The 23,052-nt window shown below is 40.8% G+C and overlaps 1 protein-coding gene across 1 annotated transcript in view; it reads right to left on the bottom strand.

Annotated features, from left to right (window-relative positions):
- Positions 1 to 23,052, bottom strand: part of LOC307245044 (cadherin-18) — a gene marked incomplete at both ends in the record, with an annotated part of 124,598 nt that overhangs the window by 93,487 nt on the left and 8,059 nt on the right. Inside the window, one exon of the mRNA XM_080020455.1 lies at positions 1,468 to 1,762. Coding sequence (XP_079876581.1) covers positions 1,468 to 1,762 — 295 coding nt within the window. The remainder of the gene's footprint in view (positions 1 to 1,467; positions 1,763 to 23,052) is intronic.

The raw sequence follows: 23,052 nt of genomic DNA, 5'->3' as shown, positions 1-23,052 counted from the left end.
GGGGTGAATAAATCTCACCTCCTCGTAAATCCAGAATCCCCAAAAAAGAGCCAAAGTTTTTGTCACCAGGGTCAAAGACGTTGTACGTTTTACATAGAATATCGGTTCAATGGAGCAATAAAAAAAAGACAGAAATAGAAGTAGAGAACAGGGTTTTCTTTCCAAACTGGAACAGGATCACAGGCCCTGGTTCAATGCAAACCAAACCCCCTTCGACTCCAACACCAACTGAATCAAACAAATGAATCCTTTTTTTTTTTTTTACCGAGTCACTGGCAAAGAGCCGAATTTTGATGAAGTGCCGAACTTTTCATCGCTAGTGGTTTAAGAGATGAGTAATTTTTTTATAGAATATATCACAGCGAATCGAGCCGAACTGTGAGAGAAAAATTATTACGATCAACTATTTTGAATGAGACAAAGGCCTCCACCTCCAAAAGGGGTTTTAAAACATTTGTCTCTGTCTCCCAGGAACCCCCAGAGTTCATGTAAAGAGAAATGTTTAGCTCCTACAATGTCCATTCTAATATGAAAGAATCAGATCACACTTGGCCCTGTTTTGGAGAAGAGGGACACTCAACAGGGGAGCCTAGAAGTGCATTGTCATGCAACCCGCTTCAGTTCAAGTTGCAAGTACCTGTTATTAACATTGTCTAGGTGGGGGCACCCAGGAAGACAGTTGGGGGGGGAGCACAGACTTGTTGGAGGCCTCTGACCCAAACCACACCCTGATTTCATGTATAAAGCCTCCTGTCTTTTTCTGCGATATCAGATTGATCCGAGCGCTGCTTTGTAGCAGTACTGAATCTTTCTCTTTATTTTGCAGAATAAATAATATTGAATATTCTCAGTATTGTTTTCTTGTAGCGGGCAGATTAACCTCACCGATCATTGCGGAAGAATTTCTTCCACAGAACCAAACCAGGTTCGAACGCAGATTTCTATTTCAGAGTTCTAAAGTTTTCAAAAAAGTTTTCAAAAAAACCCCCAAAACTGTATTTCTTAGATTTTTTCTATAAATTGCGGTTTACTAAATGTGACACTGCCCCCTAACGTTATACACAAAATCTATAACGTTTTTGCATATAATAATAATAATAATAATAATAATAATAATGATGATAATAATAATAATAATAATAATAATAATAATAATAATAATAATTATAATAATAACAAAACAAGCATCTTAAAATGGAAGAAATCCCACTCTTAAAGAGCCAAATCTCCTAAAAGAGCCAAACTTTTCATCACGAGAGGTAAAGCTGTACTTTTTCATAGAATGTCAGTTAAACTGGAGCAATAATAAAAAAACAGAAATAGAAGGAGAGAATAGTTTCTTTCCCAGCTGAAACAGGATCCAAACCAAACAAACCCTCGGTGCTGCCAAAATAAAAAGCTAAAACGCATTTTGGGAGCTGGAAGGTTCCAAAAGAGACGTTTTTTTTAGTTTTTTTTGGGACTCACCCACTTCCGACATCTCGGGGACAGACGCCACAAAGGGTCCATCTGGAAATTTGGGTGCGTTGTCATTGATGTCCTGCACCTTGATGATGAACTCGGACTTGGGCTCCAGGGCCTCCTGGGTGTGGCGGTCCAGGGCCTGGGCGTGCAGCACGTAGTGGGCTTTCCTCTCGCGGTCCAGGCTCTTGGTGGCATGGATGTCGCCTGTCACCTCGTCGATGAGGAAGATGGTGCCGGCCCCTTCACCGCTCAGGATGTAGCGCACCGCCCCGTCGCCCTTGTCCGAGTTGGAGTGGAGCTACGGGGAAGGAAGGAAAGGAGGAAGGAAGGAAGTAAGGAAAGAAGGGGATGAAAAAAACGGAATCAGAATTAGTTAATCCTGTAACGCTAACCCAAAGATTGAGGATTGGTGCGATTCTTCCACAGACAATTATAGTGTAAAAAAAAGTTTACAATTCTGAAAAATAAAGAAAAATATTGAGAAAATAAAATAGATATTATTTTATTTAAATTACAATTAAAATGTAGATTAAAACTAAAATTTATGAAAAAAAAAAAGAATTTAAATTAAAAATTGCCAAATATACACAAATATATCCGAAAGAAATACTATAAAAATATACATCCAAAACAAAAATATTGAACTATATGAAATATACAGAATATACATTATATGATTCTGTGCACAGGACAAATTAGTATAAATGATAATGTATTTACTCAGTAGTGACAGACTCTACAGTGTTATAACAGTGTTAATTCAATGCATTGCACATAGTGTTGCACAAGGCCACAGGGGAAAAGGGGGAAAGAAGGTTGACACCATCGCAGAGGGAGTTTGTTGGGTGTTATTTTTAGCTCACAGTTGGGGCTCTCACAAAAAAAGGTTTCTCGGCAGAGTGGGAATTACGATGCAAGACGTACGATTGTGCCTCAAGATATCAAGACTAATGTTTATACAAACTAAACGAGAATTGTGAGGTGGAAAAAAGTGATAAAAATAACATTTTTGTAGAAGACATTTTCCAAAACTGCAGGTGTACATGGGTCGCATGGATGTTATGGGAAACATCCCACCATAGCCCTTTACAGTAGGATTATGGTAATCCCAGTTTGGTATTATGGTATGGTAAAAATCCTAGTCTGGGATTATGGTAATTCATGTTTGGGGTTTGTGTTATGATAAAAATCCCAGTCTGAGATTATGGTGATCCCACTTTGGTATCATGTTATGGAAAAATCTAAATTTGGGATTATGTTATGAGAAGTAAGGAAAATCCACATGTGCAATAACATTGTATAATATTGCAATGAGGATATGACTTGCCATAAATTAACCAATACTGAAGAGTGCATATTAGCTGTACAGTTCCTGTCTCTCTGCTTTAATAGGTACACTCTAACGTAGACCCTAAACATCGAATAACCTATGCACGCTAAATAAAGAAATGAAATAAACTATTTTATTTTATTTCGAACATGCTTTTGTTGAACAAGTTGCACATGAATACCCGACCATTTAAACAGAAAATTAACAAGACATTATTACTATAATAAATTAAACTTGAAGCAACAATTTTTTACCTGGAAATAACAGCTTCTAAATCATTTTGATGGTACACTGACTTGTCCCCCCGAACACCTGTTGTTGTACTATGTAGCTACTGTGTTCTTGTTCAAAACTGCGGGAAAAGTGTGTTAATTGTGCTGTGTTAATTATAGTTTTTTTGCCTGGTAAAATTTTGTTGAAAAAAAAGGCAATAATTATAAATATTCCAGCCCAAATATCCGTTAATTATGTTATAATGCAAACAAAACGCTCCACCTCCCAGACAGTGCGGATGAGACGGGTCAATGCTGCGCCCGGCACCCGCACCTCAGCTACGGCCCTCACTTTCATTTCAAACCCCCACGGAGTTTGTTTCACCCTCTGAATCGTACGTGTGAGCCGATCTGCCAGGCTGAGCGCATCCGGTGCCTACACAGGTGCCAGAAACAGGGGTCCGATCACCACGCCCGCTCTCCCCAAACCTTGTACTGAGTGCTTGCTGAAGCGGCAGCTCCAAGCAAGGGCCGCTGTAACCTAGGTGTACATTAGATTTGCGTTTGCCATATAGACTGTTATTGAAAAGTGACCAATAAGCTTCAAATCTGTCCGGTAAAATCAATTATTTTTGGAAGTCTCACAACAGTGGTAAAAAATGCAATTGCACTCAGAAACTGTCTAGGGGCACCAAATCCAAAATAGCAAAGGTTACACAGAGCTGCTTTAACCTCATACCTAAACTTAACCGTCCACCGTGACTGGATTAAGATGAGATGGCGCACACAGTTGAAATTTCCGATTCCGGTGAGGGCTGCCACTTCCTGTGACGTCTTTGCTGTGCTTTACTTCGTTCAGATGAGATGGTACACACTGTTGACTCAATACAGATAAGGAGATTTCTGGTTCCGAAGAGAGCTACCACTTCCGGTCCTGGTGAAGTCTTCACTTGTGCGCTGTTGCTGTTTCTGTTGCTGCTGGTATTGACACTGCTGGTGTTGTCGTTGCTGCTGCTGCTGGTGTTGTCGTTGCTGCTGCTAACCTTGTACCTAAACTTAACTCTCGCTTACCTTATACCTCAACTTAACGTAACCTTATACCTCGACTTAACCATCTCTAACCTGAGTGACCTTTCCGGTTCCGGTGAGAGCCACCACTCCCGGTTCCGGTGACGTCTTTGCGCGTGCGTTGCTGCTGTTGTTGTTGCTGCTGCTGGTGTCCATGTTGCTGCTGCCGTTGTTGTTGTTTCCGTGGCTGTTGTTGCTGCTGTTGTTGTTTTCTGTTGCTGTTGCTGCCACTGTGGTTAGAGTCGCTTTTATTGTTGTTTTTGTTGTTGCTGTTGTTTCAGGGGCATTCTTTTGTAATGACCGGCTGACAACTACGTTCTCTCTCTCTTTTTTGTATTCCTTTGTAAAGCGCATTGTGTTGCCCTGGTATAAAATGCGCTCTATAAATAAAGTGTGACTTGACTTAACTTGCCTTAATTTCCCGGGCTCCCTTTAAAATATTTTCTTCTAACCTCAACAAAAACATTAAAGAAATTAAATAAAATATCTGGGGAATATTACTCTATTAAATAAATGTAAATACATATATTACATTTCACTGTGTTGCTTTTGCACTCCATCTTAAAATAATTCCACACCAGAGACACGTCTCACTCACTTGATGTTATTGCTGCTGCTGGTTGCCACGTGACCTCTCTTTAGGGTACGTCGCTACGTTGCTGCTACTATGTCGTGAATGAGCATCGGCTACAAGTGCAACATGCGGCTTCACGTGGCATTTCAAGGGGATGTTCATCAGCCCATAAATACTGGATCGGTACATCCCTAGTTGTTATCAATATTCTTAATCCTTATTCATCGCGTTTCAGTCTTTTGCGATGTGTTTATCGTGCATGTTCATATCGCGATGACGATGAAAATACGATTTATTGTTCAGCACTTATGGGAAGAATCCCAGTTTGGTATTATGTTATGGTAAAAAAAATAATTTGGGATTATGTTATGGGAAGAATCCCAGTTTGGTATTATGTTATGGTAAAAATCCCAGTTGAGGATGCTGGTGATAAGTCTATTTAATCAGTCTATTAAATATTGTGATTGGAAGGATGTGACTCCTCCATGTTTTATTCCTGGTGTTCTTCTCCAGTGTCAGTGCAATGGGACTCCATCAACCTTGAACATGCAAGAAACTGTCAACGTCGCTCATTAAATGAGATTACAACAGGAAAAATTTCACTCCAACGCCTCTCTATATCCTGGGATTTAACAAGAACCATCTCTTTGGAGATCTTTCTTTTTTCGTTTTATTTCACTTCATCTTTTTTTTCCCCAGTCATGTCCTAATAAAACAGTTAGAGAGAGAGAGAGAGAGAGAGAGAGAGAGAGAGAGATGCTGCCTCTAATTTCAACAGGAGAGGATGAGAAACGGCTGAGCCACTTGTTCAGATGTAATTGATGCCAAGTGTGTTGGGAATTAAGACCTTAACACTTTTTTTCTACAGATGCACAGTGGAAATACTCTAAAATCCCAGATAATAGTCAGATCTAGAGCGACAGTAATGCAAATGGAAACCATGCACTTCCCAAGGCTGCAGACATTGTCTACTTCTCCTTTAAGTCCTTCAAATTTCTAGTCTGAAGAAAAGAAAATACAAAAATGAAAGAAAATTAACAAATACAATACAATACCCACTGAGACACCGTCCCCCGCCATTGAAATGGCCCAACAAATCGTTCCGTAGGGTAGTAATATATTCCATAACACCAGGAAACTCACCTACATCGCCCAAACAATCATTTTATTTATGTTTTACCCGTGAATAAAACATGATTTTACAACGTGATTTTTCTTTCGCGAAGCCTAGTGATGCAGTATAATGCAAAAATTAATTTCCTTTTCATCCTGCACGGCTGACATGTTGGATCCTGGTGATACATATTTACACGTTAGTTTTCACAGGCACATTCCAGAGGTGTGACACAATATTTCCCTCAAATCGATAAGCATTGTTCTGTACCAATAATAATAATAAATATAGCTGCAGGCAACAATGCATGGGGTCCAGATTAGTCTGTGTGACGGTGTGACGTAACAATGTACAAGCCCTATTCACAATACTGAAGTATTTATTAAGGTCAATGTTATAACTAACTACAATTCAAGATGACATATAACCAGGGCTTCATTTGTGCTGGAACATGATCGAGGATCTCCCAGATTGGGACCGGCGCCTATTTGATGCCAACTATTTTTCCTGGAATAGTCCCGTAATTGACCATTCTCCACCTCTGTCCTCCTGTTTAAATATGTTCCAGTATGCCTCCCTTAATTCTAAGATTTTTACTTCGTAAAAAAAAAATCTCCGCTCTCAGATCGCTCTGTGCCATCAAAGTGATCCCCATTCCCTGTTTCTCCAAACCAAACCAATAATAACTGTGATTCTTTTTATCTAAGATTATTTTCCTAATTGAATGAAACATATCTGATCGGTGAGCAGCCTCTGCGCGTTCTGTGAGTTAGCTCCAGATGTGCCGTGTCGCACAACTGATGACGCAGTGACGCAACAACGATTCTGTGACCAATCAGTAGTCTGCAGTGCTTTCGTGTGACCTTTTGGTATCGCCGACGGAGGCGACAGACACACAGTTTTTTTGCTAACACTTCTACAATTGCAGTCTGATGGGGATCAAACTTGGACCGCCGCATGTGTGGACTGCCCCAAATACGAATCTTATTCATTCATGTCCGTGGGTTAGACAGTTTCTGAGCGCCAGACACTTTGACCAGTGATAATGGATCCGAACAAAAACAATAGGGTTCCTGCCCTTTGGGCTGGACCCGTAATAGAAAATGTGTATCATTTATTTTAGTCAGTGTTCGTACAGCTTTTTAGGAGCAAAATTCAAGCACTTTCAATGAACCTCAACCAAAGATTTCCAGGCTCTCGAAGCCGTTATCATCACATCGAAATTGTTATACTAAATGCAAAAAATAAAGTTCACAGATTAATTTATACCCACAGTAATCAATGTATAATGACACTTTGTTTATTTTACCATCTGTTCATATTAACTTGATTGTATGTTTTGATCATGATTAATGCCTGCTCGTTTCCAGAGCAGATAAGGGATCAACAGAACTTATCTAGTGTGAGAGAAAATGCAGAAGACGACTCACTCAGGGCTCACATGGAGAGACACTGTCCTTTAAGATAATGCCATATTGTATTGTAAAGACCAGATCACATTCCTTCTCTACTCAACCTTGTGTAGAGATAAGGATAACCCCAGCAGGGGGCTGAGCAGAGTATTGCATACAGCACAGTAAGATTGTAACTGTGACTGGAATTTGACTGATAAATCATTGTATGAGGGAAACACCAGGTGATATGTGACTGGGGGGGTGTAGTCTTGTGAGTGACACCTAACCAATCCCCCACTGTATAAAACCCTCTTCGGCAGCAGCAGGGGATGAGTGTAGAGCCATTCACTGCTTTTAATGTGTCTGTGTATCTCTCTTTACCCTGCAGAATAAACTGTTAATATACTCTCAGTTTGTTTCCTGTGGCGAAACAGGGCTTACCTCAATGACCATGTAGTGTGAATTCTCCAACACTAGCTATTATTGACTATTATTGATAAGTGAACGCAAGAAGATAAGTTTCCTATTTTTGAGTCTTAAATGGTGTCAGAGCCTTTAAATTATAAAAAAAAAAAAAAAAAGTTTAAGTGTTTGCACATAACAGCGAACGCAGTAATAGCTGTATCGCTTTAAACAAAAAAAAAAAGGATTAAATGAAGAAAATGATCAGATTATTCCAGAACAATGTTTACACTAGAAAATAGATTTATATATATATATATATTTACGGTTGTATGAATGCTTTTTAATAATAATCCAATGAGGGTCAGTAACTTGTTTGACAAATCAGTACATACAGGTGTTGAGGGGCTAGTTGCAGTGTTGTAGTTTTCTCTTTCCCTGTTGCATCTTAATATATTATATTTGATATTTGCTCGAGGGCTCGTCCAATCACATGCAAGCTCATGGGCACGCAATCCCAAAATTGTGGTAAGACTAACTAACTACAGGCCCGGGGACCACACCCGGCCCGTGTGACAATTCAATGCGGCCCGCTACAGGTTTATGATATATTTTTAAATCTGGCCTGCAAATTAATTATAATTCAAATACATTTTTAAAATCACAATGTTAAATTAATCTATGCAATTCTACTACATGACATTTTCAGATTATAAAACAGAATATAAAAGAATGTAACAAAGACTTTTCTATTGAAAAGTCCCCCCCCCCCCACGAGGAGACACTCTGGACTGACCCCTGTGCAAGTAAAGTAACTGGCAGATCTGAATAGCATGTAAATAACTGTGAGATTAGTTTGAAACCACAATTAACCGCCTGGTTTCTTCAACTTTCACTCAGGAGTAAACATCAGGCTGCTTAGACATGGATATATTTGTTTACAACAGTTTTTTTTTTTTGTCCTGTTTTTGTAGGGAACGGTGTGTCGTCTTCTACGCCGAAGCAAATTGCGGTCGCTACGACAACGCAACTGTAAGATAAAAACAATAGGCTACATGCATTCTTCTGTATAAACATAAATAAATCCCTTCTCTGATTTATTTACATTTTGTTTTCACAGACTGACCTCGCCCCACAACAACGCACAGCTCTGGATCTGCACGGTGTGGATTATAACATCATTCTATGTTAGTACATTTTACTGTAGTTTTTTTAATGTCTTCACTTTTACTGTGGCTGTTTCAGCTGTTTCAAATTTATGTCCTGGCTCATGTAGTTGTTTTCCAGCTGCCTGTAAGACCTACTATGATACTGTACACAGGAACGTCCAGTACAGCCAACTGGACCTGGCGGCTCGGGCAGCAGCCATGAAGACTTCTACCCGGCAATGGCGGTTTTAGGGGCATGGGCGGGGCCGGCCAGTTTGCCCGGTATCACCTACTACTACAGAAATGGTTTCTCAGCCACTGTCCACCCCCGTCTCGAAAGTCAACGTGACAAGCGAGCGGTTGCTAAGCGTTTGCGACCACGTTGGGAGGGTCGCACGAGCACGGGGGCAGGACAGCTCACGCACATCCCCCCCTTCATCTTTCATGCACTCCGCTCTCACTCCCCTCCAGGTTCTCTGTCGTCCAAAACCACATTATACGCGTTACAATGAACAGTTTGTTCACCCTGGACGGTACGCGTCACCATGTTGCCAGGCATGAGATGTATAACCCCAACCTCCAGCCAACATGGTTGTGGTGTACTACCCCAAGATCTCCTGTGGTCCCATCTGACCACCCTTAAGAGGGTACGATTAATTTGATTCTTTAGATTTGATTCACCGTTATTGTCATTCCACAGAGTATGAATACTGAGACAACGAAATGCAGTTCAGCATCGGATCAGAAGTGAAAAGGAAGCAGTGCAGTGTAATATACATATGTATAATACTATATATATAGAGGATAAGGATTGTGTCATTTGCAGTGCATTGAGCAGTACTGATTGTCTGTATTGATTGTGGTGTAGTAGCAGCAGATGACGCAAGCTTCTGGAGGAGCATCATGATTGATATGATGTCCGACGAGGGGAAGGGGGGGTGTCTGGGTGGATGGTGCTGCATCCATCCCTTCGCAGCCAGGAGCTCGAAACACGTGTGCCACACTTCAGGCCGAGACTGGAAGCCAATCCCAAGTGCGTGGCTACACATCCCAGACGTCTGCACATTGGACCAGATTCAGACAGAATGCCACCAACTGCCTTGTGACTCAGAGGAGGCAAAAAGACATTTCAAGGCTCATCCGATGCTCCGGGTCCAGCCGTCGGCTGACTATCGGCCCAAACAGTGGCTGCACACTCTGAAAGCTACTGGCTAGTCGGTAGTTGTTTTTGCAGTTGTGTTTGTGCATTTGCTATTTCTGCTGTATCAGTAAAGCTTTTACTCTTAATCAACATGTTCCACGCAAATGTTTAAATATTTTTTCCCAAATAAATTAATGTCATTGATAATAGTGTAGCCCACAGGATAACAATAACATGGATATAAACATATAACATATATCACATAAATATTTAGTATTTAGTAACTGCAGTATTTTTTATATATGATTAGTAATTATGCATAAAAAAATAAATAAATAAAATAATAATAATAATATAACAATAACAATAACAATAATAACACTAATAATAATAATGTATTTTTTTATCTATACATCTTGGTGATTTTCAGGTTAAAAATATCTGAAACACGACAACTATAATACACAGTTGACATGGCTGAGGTCTCGTTAGAACGGGGACCTTAAAGACGTCTTGTCGTCCGAGTTTGATCAATATTGATGAACATTTGGAGCAGAAATTTGTGAAAAACTGTCTCCATTTCATTTATTTTAGGAGCCGGCCACTTTGAGAAATCATCATCCGAAGTTATGTAAGTCCAAGCTTCATCTCTTGGAACGCATTCCTATCCATCCACTTGGACGGGCGGTGTGTGTGTGTGTGTGTGTGTGTGTGTGTGTGTGTGTGTGTGTGTGTGAGTATTTCCAGTTGGGGTAAACGCATCTGACACAGACAATCTCTGGTTGTGTGCTACATGTGTGAAACGGCAACTCTGAACAAAGTCCGGACCTGATTATCCAGACAACGTCGATACACCAAGCTTCAACAACTTCCTGTCGGGTGGTGGAGCGAGATGAGTTTGTGTAGAGGGACGCGGTGTGACTTCATCATCCAATTTGTTATATATGTGCAAGTTGTGGCTCGTATGAATCGTGCAAGGTGCGTGGTGTAGACTCCATCACTTTTAGTGTGTGTGTGTGTGCGTGTGTATGTGCGTGCGTGTGTGTGAGTGCGTGTCTTACCTGCCTGATGTCAGCGGGGCTTTTCACTTTTTCGTTTGCCTTTTGTAAATAAACACATTCTGTTCGCTGCGTCGACTGTATAGCGGTTGCTCATCGAGAATAGCAACTAGAAGATGACAGATGCCAATGCAGCGTTCAAGGTAAACTCAGAAAATTGTGCTGCGTTTCAAAGAAACCCATAAAATTGTAATGTACCTAACATGACTAAACTGGACCCCGTGCATTGCCGCCTCCAGCTATATTCACTATTATTATTATTATTATTATTATTATTATTATTATTGTAGAGGAGGTGTGTATTAAGCCTGTATTATAATGGCCCAGGGTGACCAATAGCGACAGATCCTACCAACCAACCACAAGTAATTTTTCTTAAGTGGTGGTTTCATCCAATGCTGGAGCAAGGGAGGTTCTTGACAGTTGGTTTTACTGCTATTCAGATCTCCACCACTCGTAATTGTACTATATATATATATATATATATATATATATATATATATACACACACAAACACCATTATAACCGGCTGACATTTTTAAAAAGGCTTTTAAATCACAAACAATAAACGCAAACGGTGGAAAGGTTTGTCATAAAAGGACAAATATACCAAAATAACAACACAAATTTCTCTCTCTCTCCCTCTTTCTCTCTCTCTCATCATCTTTTACTCTCTTCTCTCTCTCTCTCTCTCTCTCTCATTTAACAAGTTTAGGTCCTAAGGCCAAAATCCAATCAAAAACATGGAGCTAGTGAGTGAATGACTTATTAGAAAGCTGCAGTTGATTGCGGTCCCGACTCCTGATGAGAGTAAAGCGTCCTTTGTGCGGTAAATATCGAGCTGGTAATTACATACCAAGTCCGAGATCCTGTTGAATCAGGTACTTCATCATTAGCCACTGGTATCCAGCGACAGGAAGCAGGCGACCAAAACAGGGTTTTGAACACAACGTGGGCTCGACAAAACGACTTAAAACGGGGATATATCCCCATATTACATGATCTTTATCAACAAAAAATAGGAACTTGATAGATAGATAGACAGGTGGATAGATATACGTAAATAGAAAGTGATAGAATATAGCGATACAATGAACACAAGAAACAATGCAATGAACCTTGGAATTGGAAAGTAGAAATGGGAAAAATTGGGATTTGAAAAAAAAAATACAAATACACAACATACAATAAATGGACAACTTAATGATAAATAATAAACCATGAATACAACCTTAAAATCAACAAAAGAAACAGTTAAATAACCCCCAAAATAAATAAAACAATGCAAATAAAAATGTATTAACGTGCAATATGCTACAATATGAACAATAAAAATAAACCAAACAATGAACCAGAAAACAAACAATGACTCTTTCAGAGCTCCTTCAGTCGACTCGTTCTACTACGAGCATGGATCCAATGTACGATAAACCTAAAGAATTTGCAATAAAAAGAAACCAGGAAAATAAACGATGAAAAGGAACCAGAGAAATGAAGAATGAACTCTATTAAGAGTCAGTTCACTCTCCACCACGAGGATGGCGCCGCTCTCCTCCATCGTCTCCACTTGGAAGGCAGAGAACTCTATCACACCAGCACATAAATTTAATTTAGCCCGCAGTCCGATGCTAATTCAGCCATCGACTCCCCTTTAGCAGGAGCCCATGCATCATGCTCAATACTGCCTCAGCCGCTGCCTTCACCACAAGGTGGTTGCCCCAATCGTCAACATGTTGCACTTCATTACACAAACCTCTCGCACCGAAGGTGAAGCTCTGTTGGGCCAGCGGAGAAGACACATCCTCCGGTAGATGGGTGGATGAGAAAAGGAAGGATGGAAGAGGAAAGGAAGGTTAGAAGAGGAAAGAAAGGGTGGAAGAGGAAAGGATGGAAGAGGAAAGGAAGGGTGGAAGAAGAAAGGATGGAAGAGGAAAAGAAGGATGGAAGAGGGAAGGAAGGGTGGAAGAAGAAAGGATGGAAGAGGAAAAGAAGGATGGAAGAGGGAAGGGTTGAAACCCTTCCCTCTTCCATCCTTCTTTTCCTCCTTCCTTCCTTCTTTTCCTTCTTCCATCATCCAGGAAAGGGAGGATGGAAGAGGACAGGGTGGAGGAGGAAAGGACGCATGGAAAAGGATAGGAAGGATGTAAGAGGAAAGGATGAAAGCGGAAAGAAAGCATGGAAGCGAAAAGATGGAAGAGGAATTGAAAGATGAAAGAGCAAAGGATAGAAAAGGAAAGAGAGGATGTAAAACAAAAGAATGTAAGAGGAAAGGAAGGATGTAAGAAGAAAGGATGGAAGAGGAAAAGATGGAAGAGGAAAGGATGGAAAAGGAAAGGGAGGATGTAAGTAGAAAGGATGGAAGAGGGAAGGGTGGATGGAAGAGAAAATGAAGGATGGAAGAGGAAAGGAAGAATGGAAGAGGAAAGGGTGGATGAGGAAAGGAAGGATATAAGAGGAAAGGATGGAACAGGAAAGAAAGGATGGAAAAGTAAAGGGAGGATGGAAGAGGGAAGGATGCAAGAGGAAAGGAAGGATGTTAGAGGAAAAGATGGAAGAGGAAAGGATGGAAGAGGAAAGGATGGAAGAGGAAAGGATGGAAGAGGAAAGGGCAGATGGAAGAGAAAAGCAAGGATGAAAGGAGAAATGAAGGATGGAAGAGGAAGGGAATGATGGAAGAGAAAACAGGTATAAGAGGAAAGGAAAGAAGAGGAAAGGAAGGATGGAAGAGGAAATGAATGAATAGGAAAGGAAGGATGGAAGAGGAAAAGAAGGGTGGAAGAGGAAAGTAAGGATGGAAGAGGAAAGGATGAAAAAAGGAAAGGGAGGATGGAAGAGAAAAGGATGGAAGAGGAAAAGGAAATTAGAGGAAAGGAAGGATGGAAGAGGAAAGTAAGGATGTAAGAGGAAAAGATATAAGAGGAAAGGAAGGATTGAAGAGGAAAGGAAGGATGTAAGACGAAAATAAGGATGTAAGAGGAAAGGATGAAAGAGGATGAGATGTAAGAGGAAAGGAAGGATGGAAAAGGAAAGGATGAAAGAGTAACAGAAGTAAGAGGAAAGGAAGGATGAAGAGGCCAACTGATGCTGCATGACACGGAGTAGACGGCGAACAGGAAGTCCAGAGAGTGGACGGCACATTGACGCAGCTGCGGCAGAGAACGCGTCCCACGGTGAAGTTCAAATTTATTCACTTTTCTCCGTCCTCTGCCACCGGATCACACGGACGTCGCGTAGCTCCCTTCCAGATGTGGGGAAGGAGAAGCCAACTCCGCCGCGCCCGTCTGCTGCGGCGCCGGACATTTTGATGAAGCCGTTTTTTCGGGAAATTCTTAAATGGCTTAAATAAAAACCCTGGATTGATTTAAAAGTCGTTCTTTCTGTTTATTTAATCGCATGGAGGCTGTTTGGTGCTTCTGGCGAGGAAGCAGATGGAGGATTTGACACGGTGGTGGCACGGTTGGTTCGGTGATGAAGCTGCAGCTCCAGGCTATTACTTAGTAATAATATTATTATTAAATAGGAAAAATTAATAATGAAAGAAGGGCTTCTATTGCCAGGGGAAACCAGGTGATCAGGTATTGATCACTCAGTAAACAGATCATTGATCACTACCGGGGATCAGATCTCTAGAAGTGCTCTCTCTCCAAACCACATAAAAATATCCATAAATATATCCATAATGCAAAATATTCCACAGTCAAATCTGCTGGGAGATGAATATGATGCTTCATACCTTCTTGTGTAAAGTTAACCAACTATGAATGAACACGTTTTCGGAGGGAATTTAACACTTATTCATGTTTGCAATAAAATATTAATAGTACGCTGCATGCTTATAGCTTCATGCATTGCTTAAATGCTTATATATAATAAAGGTTATATATAATAAAAGACACAAAATAATTTAGTTTAAAATATTTGATTGCAGTCTTTGCACATCGCCATAGCAACATATCGTGACGCTTGTTTGGCCTTTCCGTGAAACCCCCCCCCGTGCCGTCATGCCGTTCCCGTCTTCCGTGTTCCATGTGAATGCGGCATAAGTGCAAAATGAAAAACTCGCAAACGATCCAGTTGTACCGAACAAATCTGATAAAATGACTCGGGCGTCTCGAGTCATTCCTGCAAAAGAGTGGGTGAGCGGGTGAATCTTCAAGCCACAAACAGTCAGTAATGATTTAAATTAAAGACCAAGGCAAAACAAATCGTCATTGCATTTGGTGTTATCTATCTATCTATCTATCTATCTAACTATCTATCCATCCATCTCCGTCTGTCTGTCTGCATGTCCTTCGATTATCTCCACAACCGTTAATACTTCACAGTGTCGAATTTGGTGCAATTTGGACATGCAGCAAGTGTAATATTAATAAACTTTGAATAAACTTTGAATAAACAGCGAGCATTGTGTCAGCAGGGGGCGGGGCTTCAGGGCTCTGCGACTGAGTCACAAAGACTGTCTTTCCCCCGCTGTACGACTTTAACCGGCAGGTTCATCTTCCTTTGCGGAACACAGGACTCAATCATTGACTTTTTGTTAAACTGTGACATGAAAATGTCTTAGAAAGCCTAAACCTTTGAACAGGCATGCACTAGTTCATATTGAATTCAGACAAAATAAATAATTTTGACCGAATTAAATGATTGTCATTAGAATATCGTTCAAGAGTTGGGAAACTGAACGACTCTTTCTACTGAATGACTCGTCAAGAACCGACTCACAAAAACACAAAAATATTTTTTGACTATATAACTATTTTTCTTGTCTGGGTAATTTGAGGTGGAGGGGACATTTTCTTGTTATTTTTCATGAATGTTTATTCATATCAACAGTTTACTGACCACTTATTCTCCACAGCTTCCTTTTCACTTCTTGTGCATGGCGGACCCCGCCACCATCAATGAAAATAGCATCTACTGTTGCTATGAGAGACGAATATCATAAATACATTGAATGGCTGTTTCTAATAAAGTGCCAGGTAAGGATAAAAAAAGTATCATATAGGATATTTTTGACAAAATAATCTTACGGATCACCACTTTGAAGACAAAGCAATGTACCATGTAGAATGCATCATTTAATATCTCTAAACTTGAAAGGTTAGTCTGAAACTATGAGATGCAAAGAGCCACGTCGTGCACAAGCCACATGCCCAATGCGTTCAAATATACATGAATAAACTGTTGGTATAAATTATGAATGTTCACATTGGGTTGGAAGTGCACAGTGTTCGTCTTCGCCTTCCCTGACCATGGCGCCGCGGTCTTCAGCTCAAGGGTTAAAATGAGCGTAGCTGGTGGGGAGGCTCGCTGTGAAATCACCATGGAAACAAATGTATGTGATTCGTATGTTATTTGTTTGTGTCTCTGTATCTGTGTGGGATTTCAAAGATTAATACAGGCCACCGACATGAAAATAAAATGTTGGTTTTATATGTATTTACTTATTTTACAATTCCAAGATCATTGATCTTATTTTATATCTTGTTTTCGGTAAGAATAATACAAAGATAATAATACTAATTATTATTACTATTATAATTATAGTTATTATTATTATTTATAATATTATTATTAAAAGTAGTAGTAGGAGTAGTAGTATTAGTAGTAGTATCAGTACTAGTAGTATTTCTATGCAGGATAACAACATGCAAATAATATTTTGATTAAAATCTGTATTGATCTGTTTTATAAAATATTTATATTTAGGCTACGTCATAATTAATGTTATTCATGTCACAATGTTTCATAAAAAATAGTAGATACAATTATTATTATTATATTATTATAAATAATCATCATTTGATTAGAAATAATCATCATAATAACAATGATAATAATAATGATAACAATTATTATTATTATTATTATTATTATTATTATTATTATTATTATTATTATTATTATTATTATTAGGGGTCCAGCCCACAATAACTATTGTTATTGTTTGGATATTTATTGTTATAATTCAACTTGGCATTTTTCGGGTAAAAAGTGTCGGGAACACGACAGTGGGCTTTGGGCCCACGGACACGGTAAAGGTCTTGATCAAACAATCACAGGAAGTCAACATGGCGTCACTACGTCACTCTGTCATAAAGGGTCACCTGTCCGTCACCAAGGGAGCAGCTCTTTTTCCAAAGACAACACGGTGAGTTATAATAATAAGAAGTTCTGGTTTACAGGCAAACATGAACGGTTATTTCAATACAGGAGGGTCGCGCAGTTTAGTCTGCATAGTGGTTGCTCTGCAAGACGAGCAACCAGGCACACCAGGTGAGCTGATGCGGCGTTGAATGTAAACACGGAAGATTGTGCTGCGTTTCAGAGAAAAACTGTAATACGTACCAAACACAACTAAACTGAACCTTGTGTATTGCTGCCTGCAGCTATATTTGTTATTATTAATAATAATAATAATAATTATTATTAATTTTATAAATAATAACAACAATAGTAGAACAATGTGACCAGATTGGCCACTTCTATTATATATTCTAGTTTGAGGTTTGTAGAAGTTAGTAAAATTGTTCTATCTGTACTGCGATGTTTCAATCACACTGGTAGAAGTTTTTTTCTTGGGTGTTTATAGATTTGAAAAACATATCCCGTATACCTCATCCAAATCACACCTGAATCATTGCCAATCCACTGGTTTTAATGAATCAAACACAGTGTGTGGTTGTTGCTGGAGGCAACTTCCGTCTCCTGAGCCTCCCCGCGGTCGACACCCCGACTGCACTTGACTTTGGTTTTCACTATCTTTTATTTATAATCATTAAGTTTGATCACACAGAAAAATTCATGACTCCCCGCCTGAATGTAATTACAGCTCTTAAAAAATAAAAAAAATAAAATTGGAGCATGCCTGATGAGTTTAATATCTTTCACCACAGTGTGCGGCCATCCAAAAAACGAGAATCATGAACATGGCAACCACAGTGTGCTGAGAGAACAGAGCAGGCGGTCCATGGAGAAACTAGAGATAAATACTGAATGTTCTTTTTGTTTTTCCATGGTCTTGCATCGGAGGGGAACAGCGGTCCATGGAAAACCCCTCCAAAGCAAGACCATGGAAAAATGAAACACAAAGCACTATTTTTCTTCAATTAAATTTCTTTAATAAAAACAAAAGACAAATATGTATCTTTCTCTCAAAATACTGATTTTTCTTTATTTTCTCTATGGTCTGGCTTTTTAAGGGAATCGACGGTCTATGGAAAAACTAAAGACAAATACGTCTTGATTGTTTCCTTGGATGACCGTTCCCCTCCAAAGCAAATCCATCACCGAAGGCAATTTCTGTTCATGTTGTTAACCCTTTGGAGTCGCAGTTATCTCTGTGGATAACAAACAGTATCTAATATTGCTTGCTTTGTATGCCCAGTAAAACCTGGCAGAGAGAACCTATTGAACGTGTGGACTCTGAACTAGTCAAAGGAAACGTAAGATCTTGTTTCGTCTGAAGGAAGGGGGGCAGTTCAGCCAGTTTGTTTTGCCATTTGCTGACACAAAAACCACCGGTAAAAAGGTTGTTGACAAACTCATAAATCAGACTTGTGCATCTTGTACTTGGGTTTGTGCTGAAACCATTCGCTCCATGGATTGTTCCCATGCATTGATTCCATGCACTGGTTCGATCCACTGGTCCCACGCATTGGTCCCACACATTGGTTCCATGCATTGGTCCCATGGATTGGGCGGGGGATTTGTATGAACCCGTCAGTCGACTGAGATTCTTTAAGTCGAGCGCTTGTTTTATTTTAATTTTTATATATTTGTCTGTCACTGCACATTACAATAACAGGATAAAAAAGATAGAAGCTTACAAAATGCTTAGGGATAACATATCAATGAGAAATTATAAATAAGGGGAATCATAAATATATTTTTGTATGTATGAATCGAACCAGCATTCCGTGCCCCCCGATCACAGACAGCAACAGGGAGAGCCGAGCCTCGTCCGTCCAAATAAAACAACTAAAAACAGTGCGGGGACGAGGCATGGAGGCACGACTCATAAGATTATTTTCTGCGCAATTTTTCATGCTCGGTATCATGTTAGTTTTCGTTGTTATATTTGTGGGTTTTTGTCATTGTTTATGTTTGTCATTAGGTATTGATTTATTTAACTGTTTTTTGTTCATTTTTGGTTTTTATTTATTTTTTATGTTTATATTTTTTACCATTAGCTTATTGTATATTGCCATTTTTTCATTTTTTCTTTATTCTAGTACATTTTTTGGTTAATTGCATTTTATGGCATTTTAATTGTTTATTGTTTATGGTATTTTATGTTCCAATTTTCCATTTTGTGTCTGTCTTCTAGTTCATTTTTCATCAGTTTCAATCCATCCATCCATCAGGCTCAAGGCGGTCACGACCCACGTCTCCAGAGGGTCAAAATCTGGAGTCCATGACTAGTTGCAAAAGGAGGAAGACCTTTGCCATTACCTTATCCTCCCAACACAAACAACTATCCCTCCCTTTCTTTCAATGACCTTGACTTGTTTCCCTTCCCCAGAGAACAGTAAAGGAAGGATTTGTGTTAATCTCCGGCTCTCTACAGGAGACTTTGTTATGGACAAGCCGAACAGATAGGTGAAGGACGACTGGCGGCTGAAGGCATCCGAGGCACTTCGGTGGAATCGGGAGGATCAATCGAGAAGAGATCATGTTAAAAAACAAAGAAATCATCGTATATAAGGGCTTGACACAATTCCAAGAAGTGTGGCTGGAAAGAAAATATATATTTGCTTTATTATTTTCTCAACTGCGGTTCATTGGTTTGTTGTAGCTTGGTGGTCTGCAATCACCCTCTGTACTGTACGTCAATGATGGGGATGAAACGCCCGTGATTGGAAGACGACTAGAGCTGATTGGACCTTGGTTTTTATTCGGTTTAAAGCCTTTCTCGACTTAATTAAACTATAATCTCGACACGTTTTTCATTACCCTTGTTCTGCACGGTGCCAAGTGCAAAATGCCTTTTGAACCTTGACCAACGTGGAAGGCCTTGTTTTTGTGCCACTTCGCTGCTGCGAGTTGTGAAGAAAGATTTGTGAACGATTTTGTTCGTCGCCTTCTTATTTTAAATTACTCTAGAGGTCTGGAGTCAGTCGAGCAAAAGAGTTTGCGGGGCGAGTTAATCTCCTGAGCAGGTTATGATAGACTACTGCTCTTTCTAATGTCGGAGAATTACTTATTGTAGCTATTCATTCATGACTCGCAAACGATTTGTTCATCATGAACAAATCACTCAGGATTTTGGAGTCACTGCCGAAAGAGTGAATCTTTGACTTACAAACTGGAAATAATTACTGAGAACCAAGGCAAAGCAAAAGCGGCCAAGGCATTTGGAATAATTAATATTGAGTGTGATAGATTTACACTTTACATTCCACCAAAATGGATTATTTTGACAGAATTAAATGATTCTTGTGAAAATTTCGATTCACAACTCAGAGCCAAATCGACTCTTCTAATTCTCGTTCTTCATCCAGGAAGTCCTCCCTCGCTCACCATGCATTACACCAGCTGAACCGAACCTGACTACGCAACAATTTTTTTTTCACCCAAATCTCAAAGAAATGCTGCAGGGCTTGAGGCGCATGCATGACTCAGGCCTCTTGGCTCCTTTCGTTAGTGAATCGAGAGTCAAGTCTCAGTTCAGCCTGTGCCTGGGGCTGCAGTCACCCAGTGCCTTAACCCCTTTTTTGCCTTGGACTTTAATTTAGTTCTCAGTATTAATGTGTTCAGTTTGTGGGTCACAGATTCACCCATCTGCTGGAGAGATTCCTGACTCGTGTGTAATTTAAAATTTGTTTATTTGTCCAATATGAACGCACCGTTTACAAATCATGCATCAAAATACACAGAATGAAGAGGGGGGAGAATCCATGGTAACTCGGCAGCTACAAAACACTGGTCACTATTATTGCCCTGTTGATGCATGAAGCACGCATTCCCGAGCAGCAGCACACGCATGTTAGACTGTATATATATAGATATATGTAGAGATATATCTATATATATACTGTATATGTATACTGTACATACACCGATCAGCCACAACATTAAAACTACCACTAATAACCACTAATATTGTGTAGCTCCCCCTCATGACGCCAAAACATCTCTGACCTCTGACGGTGTCCTGTGGTATCTGGCACCAACACCTCAGCAGCAGAACCTTTAAGTCCTGGAAGGTGTGAGGTGGGGCCCCCAGGGATCGGGCTTGTTGTTCCAGAATATCCCACAGATGCTCCATCCTAACACCGCCCATCCACATGATGTAGACGAAAATGTGATTCCTTCAGACCAGGCCACCTTCTTCCATTGCTCCACGGTCCAGTTCTGACGTTCACATGTTCATTGTAGGTGCTTTCAGAGGTGGACAGGGCTCAGCATGGACACTCTGACCGCTCAGATTGACCGCTCAGAACACACAGCTGCGATGCACTGTGTGTTCTGACACCTTTCTATCATAGCAGCATTAACTTTTTCACCGATTTTGTGCGACGGTAGCTCTTCTGTGGGATCAAACCAGACGGGGTAGACTTCGCTCCCCATGTGCATCACGTGCGCCTTGGGGGTCGATGACCCTGTTGCTAGTTCACCGGTTGTCCCTCCTTGGTGCACTTTTGGTAGGTACTAACCACTGCACACCGGGAACACCCCACAAGACCTGTCGTTTTGGAGATGCTCTGACCCAGTCATCTAACCATCACAATTTGGTCCTTGTCAAAGTGGCTCAGATCCTTACCACGCCCATTTTTCCTGCTTCCAACACATCAACTTAAAGAACTGACTGTTCACTTGCTGCATAATACACCCCACCCCTTGACAGGTACTATTGGAACCGGATGATCAATGTTATTCACTTCACCTGTCAGTGGTTTTAATGTTGTGGCTGATCAGTGTGTATATGCACTCTGTGAGCACTAGTTTCTGTAGTAATCAGACAAGCTCCGGACAAACATTGGTGACATTTTCTTGCAGAAAGACTCTGCATCGCTTTGATCTTGAAAGCAGTGCTCGCCAGAGATGGAAGGAAAACGGGAGTTGACGGTGGGGGGTGGGGGGTGGGGGGTGGGGGGTGGGGGGTGGCAAGCGTTTTACTCCATCAACAGGAGGTGGGATGGGGGGTTAGAGGGGGAGAGGAAAGAGAAGGGGAGGATCTGTGCTCGATGATTAGTGCCCAGGCCTCATATCTTGCAATTGGGGGGGTGAAGGGTGGGGGAGTGTATGAAGGGTGTGTGTTTCTGATTAAATCTGGCTCCGTACTTTTCGTTCGAGAGGACTTAATCACTTTTTACGTGGGCCTGCTAGATTGTCTTGATTAGCGCTTTAGCTCCTAACGATAGCCACGTTCCCCTTGTAATCAAGCCTACCGAGAGTCCCCTTCCCTCCCCCTTCCCTTTCCCTTTCCTCCCCCTTCCCTTTCCCTTCCCTCCCCCTTCCCTTCTCCTTCCCTCCCCCTTTTCTTCACCTTCCCTCCCCCTTCTCTTCCCCTTCCCTCCCCCTTCTCTTCCCCTTCCCTCCCACTTTTCCTCCCTTTCCCTCCCCCTTCTCTTCCCTTTCCCTCCCTATTCTCGCGCCCCCCTCTTCCCCTTCCCTCCCACTTCGGTCCGCCTTCCCTCCTCTCCCTCTCCTCTTCCCTCTCCCCTTTCATTCCCCTTCTCTCCTTTACCCCTGGCCCCATTCTTCCCTCCTCCTCCACGATTGATTAGCAACAGTCACAGGCGAGCTGTGATGATGGAGCTGGTGGGCTAATAGCCGCTTCATCGGCGAAGCGTGACGCAGGGCGTGGCGGGGAGCCGCCCTCACCCTCGTCCTCTGGTGTTGACATCCTTCCTGGGGAGGAAGAGGGTGGAATGAAGAATGAACAATCTTCTTCCCCCATCCCCATAGGAAGGTTGACGTTTCCATGACATTATTATTATTATTATTATTATTATTATTATTATTATTATTGTAATTATTATTATTATTGTTATTATCATCAGCAGAGAGATGTCGATGTTCAGGCGTATACACAATGTAACGTCTGCTTAATGGTAGAGGATGGAAGGGGTCGGCAGATCATGATGGGATTAGGCCTTTAACGATGGTTTTCAATGTGAAGTGTCCGAAGCAAATGTGATG

Source organism: Zeus faber, assembly GCF_960531495.2.
Source record: "Zeus faber genome assembly, chromosome: 19".
NCBI classification, from domain to species: Eukaryota; Metazoa; Chordata; class Actinopteri; order Zeiformes; family Zeidae; genus Zeus; species Zeus faber.
This window is presented reverse-complemented; position numbering and strand designations above follow the sequence as displayed.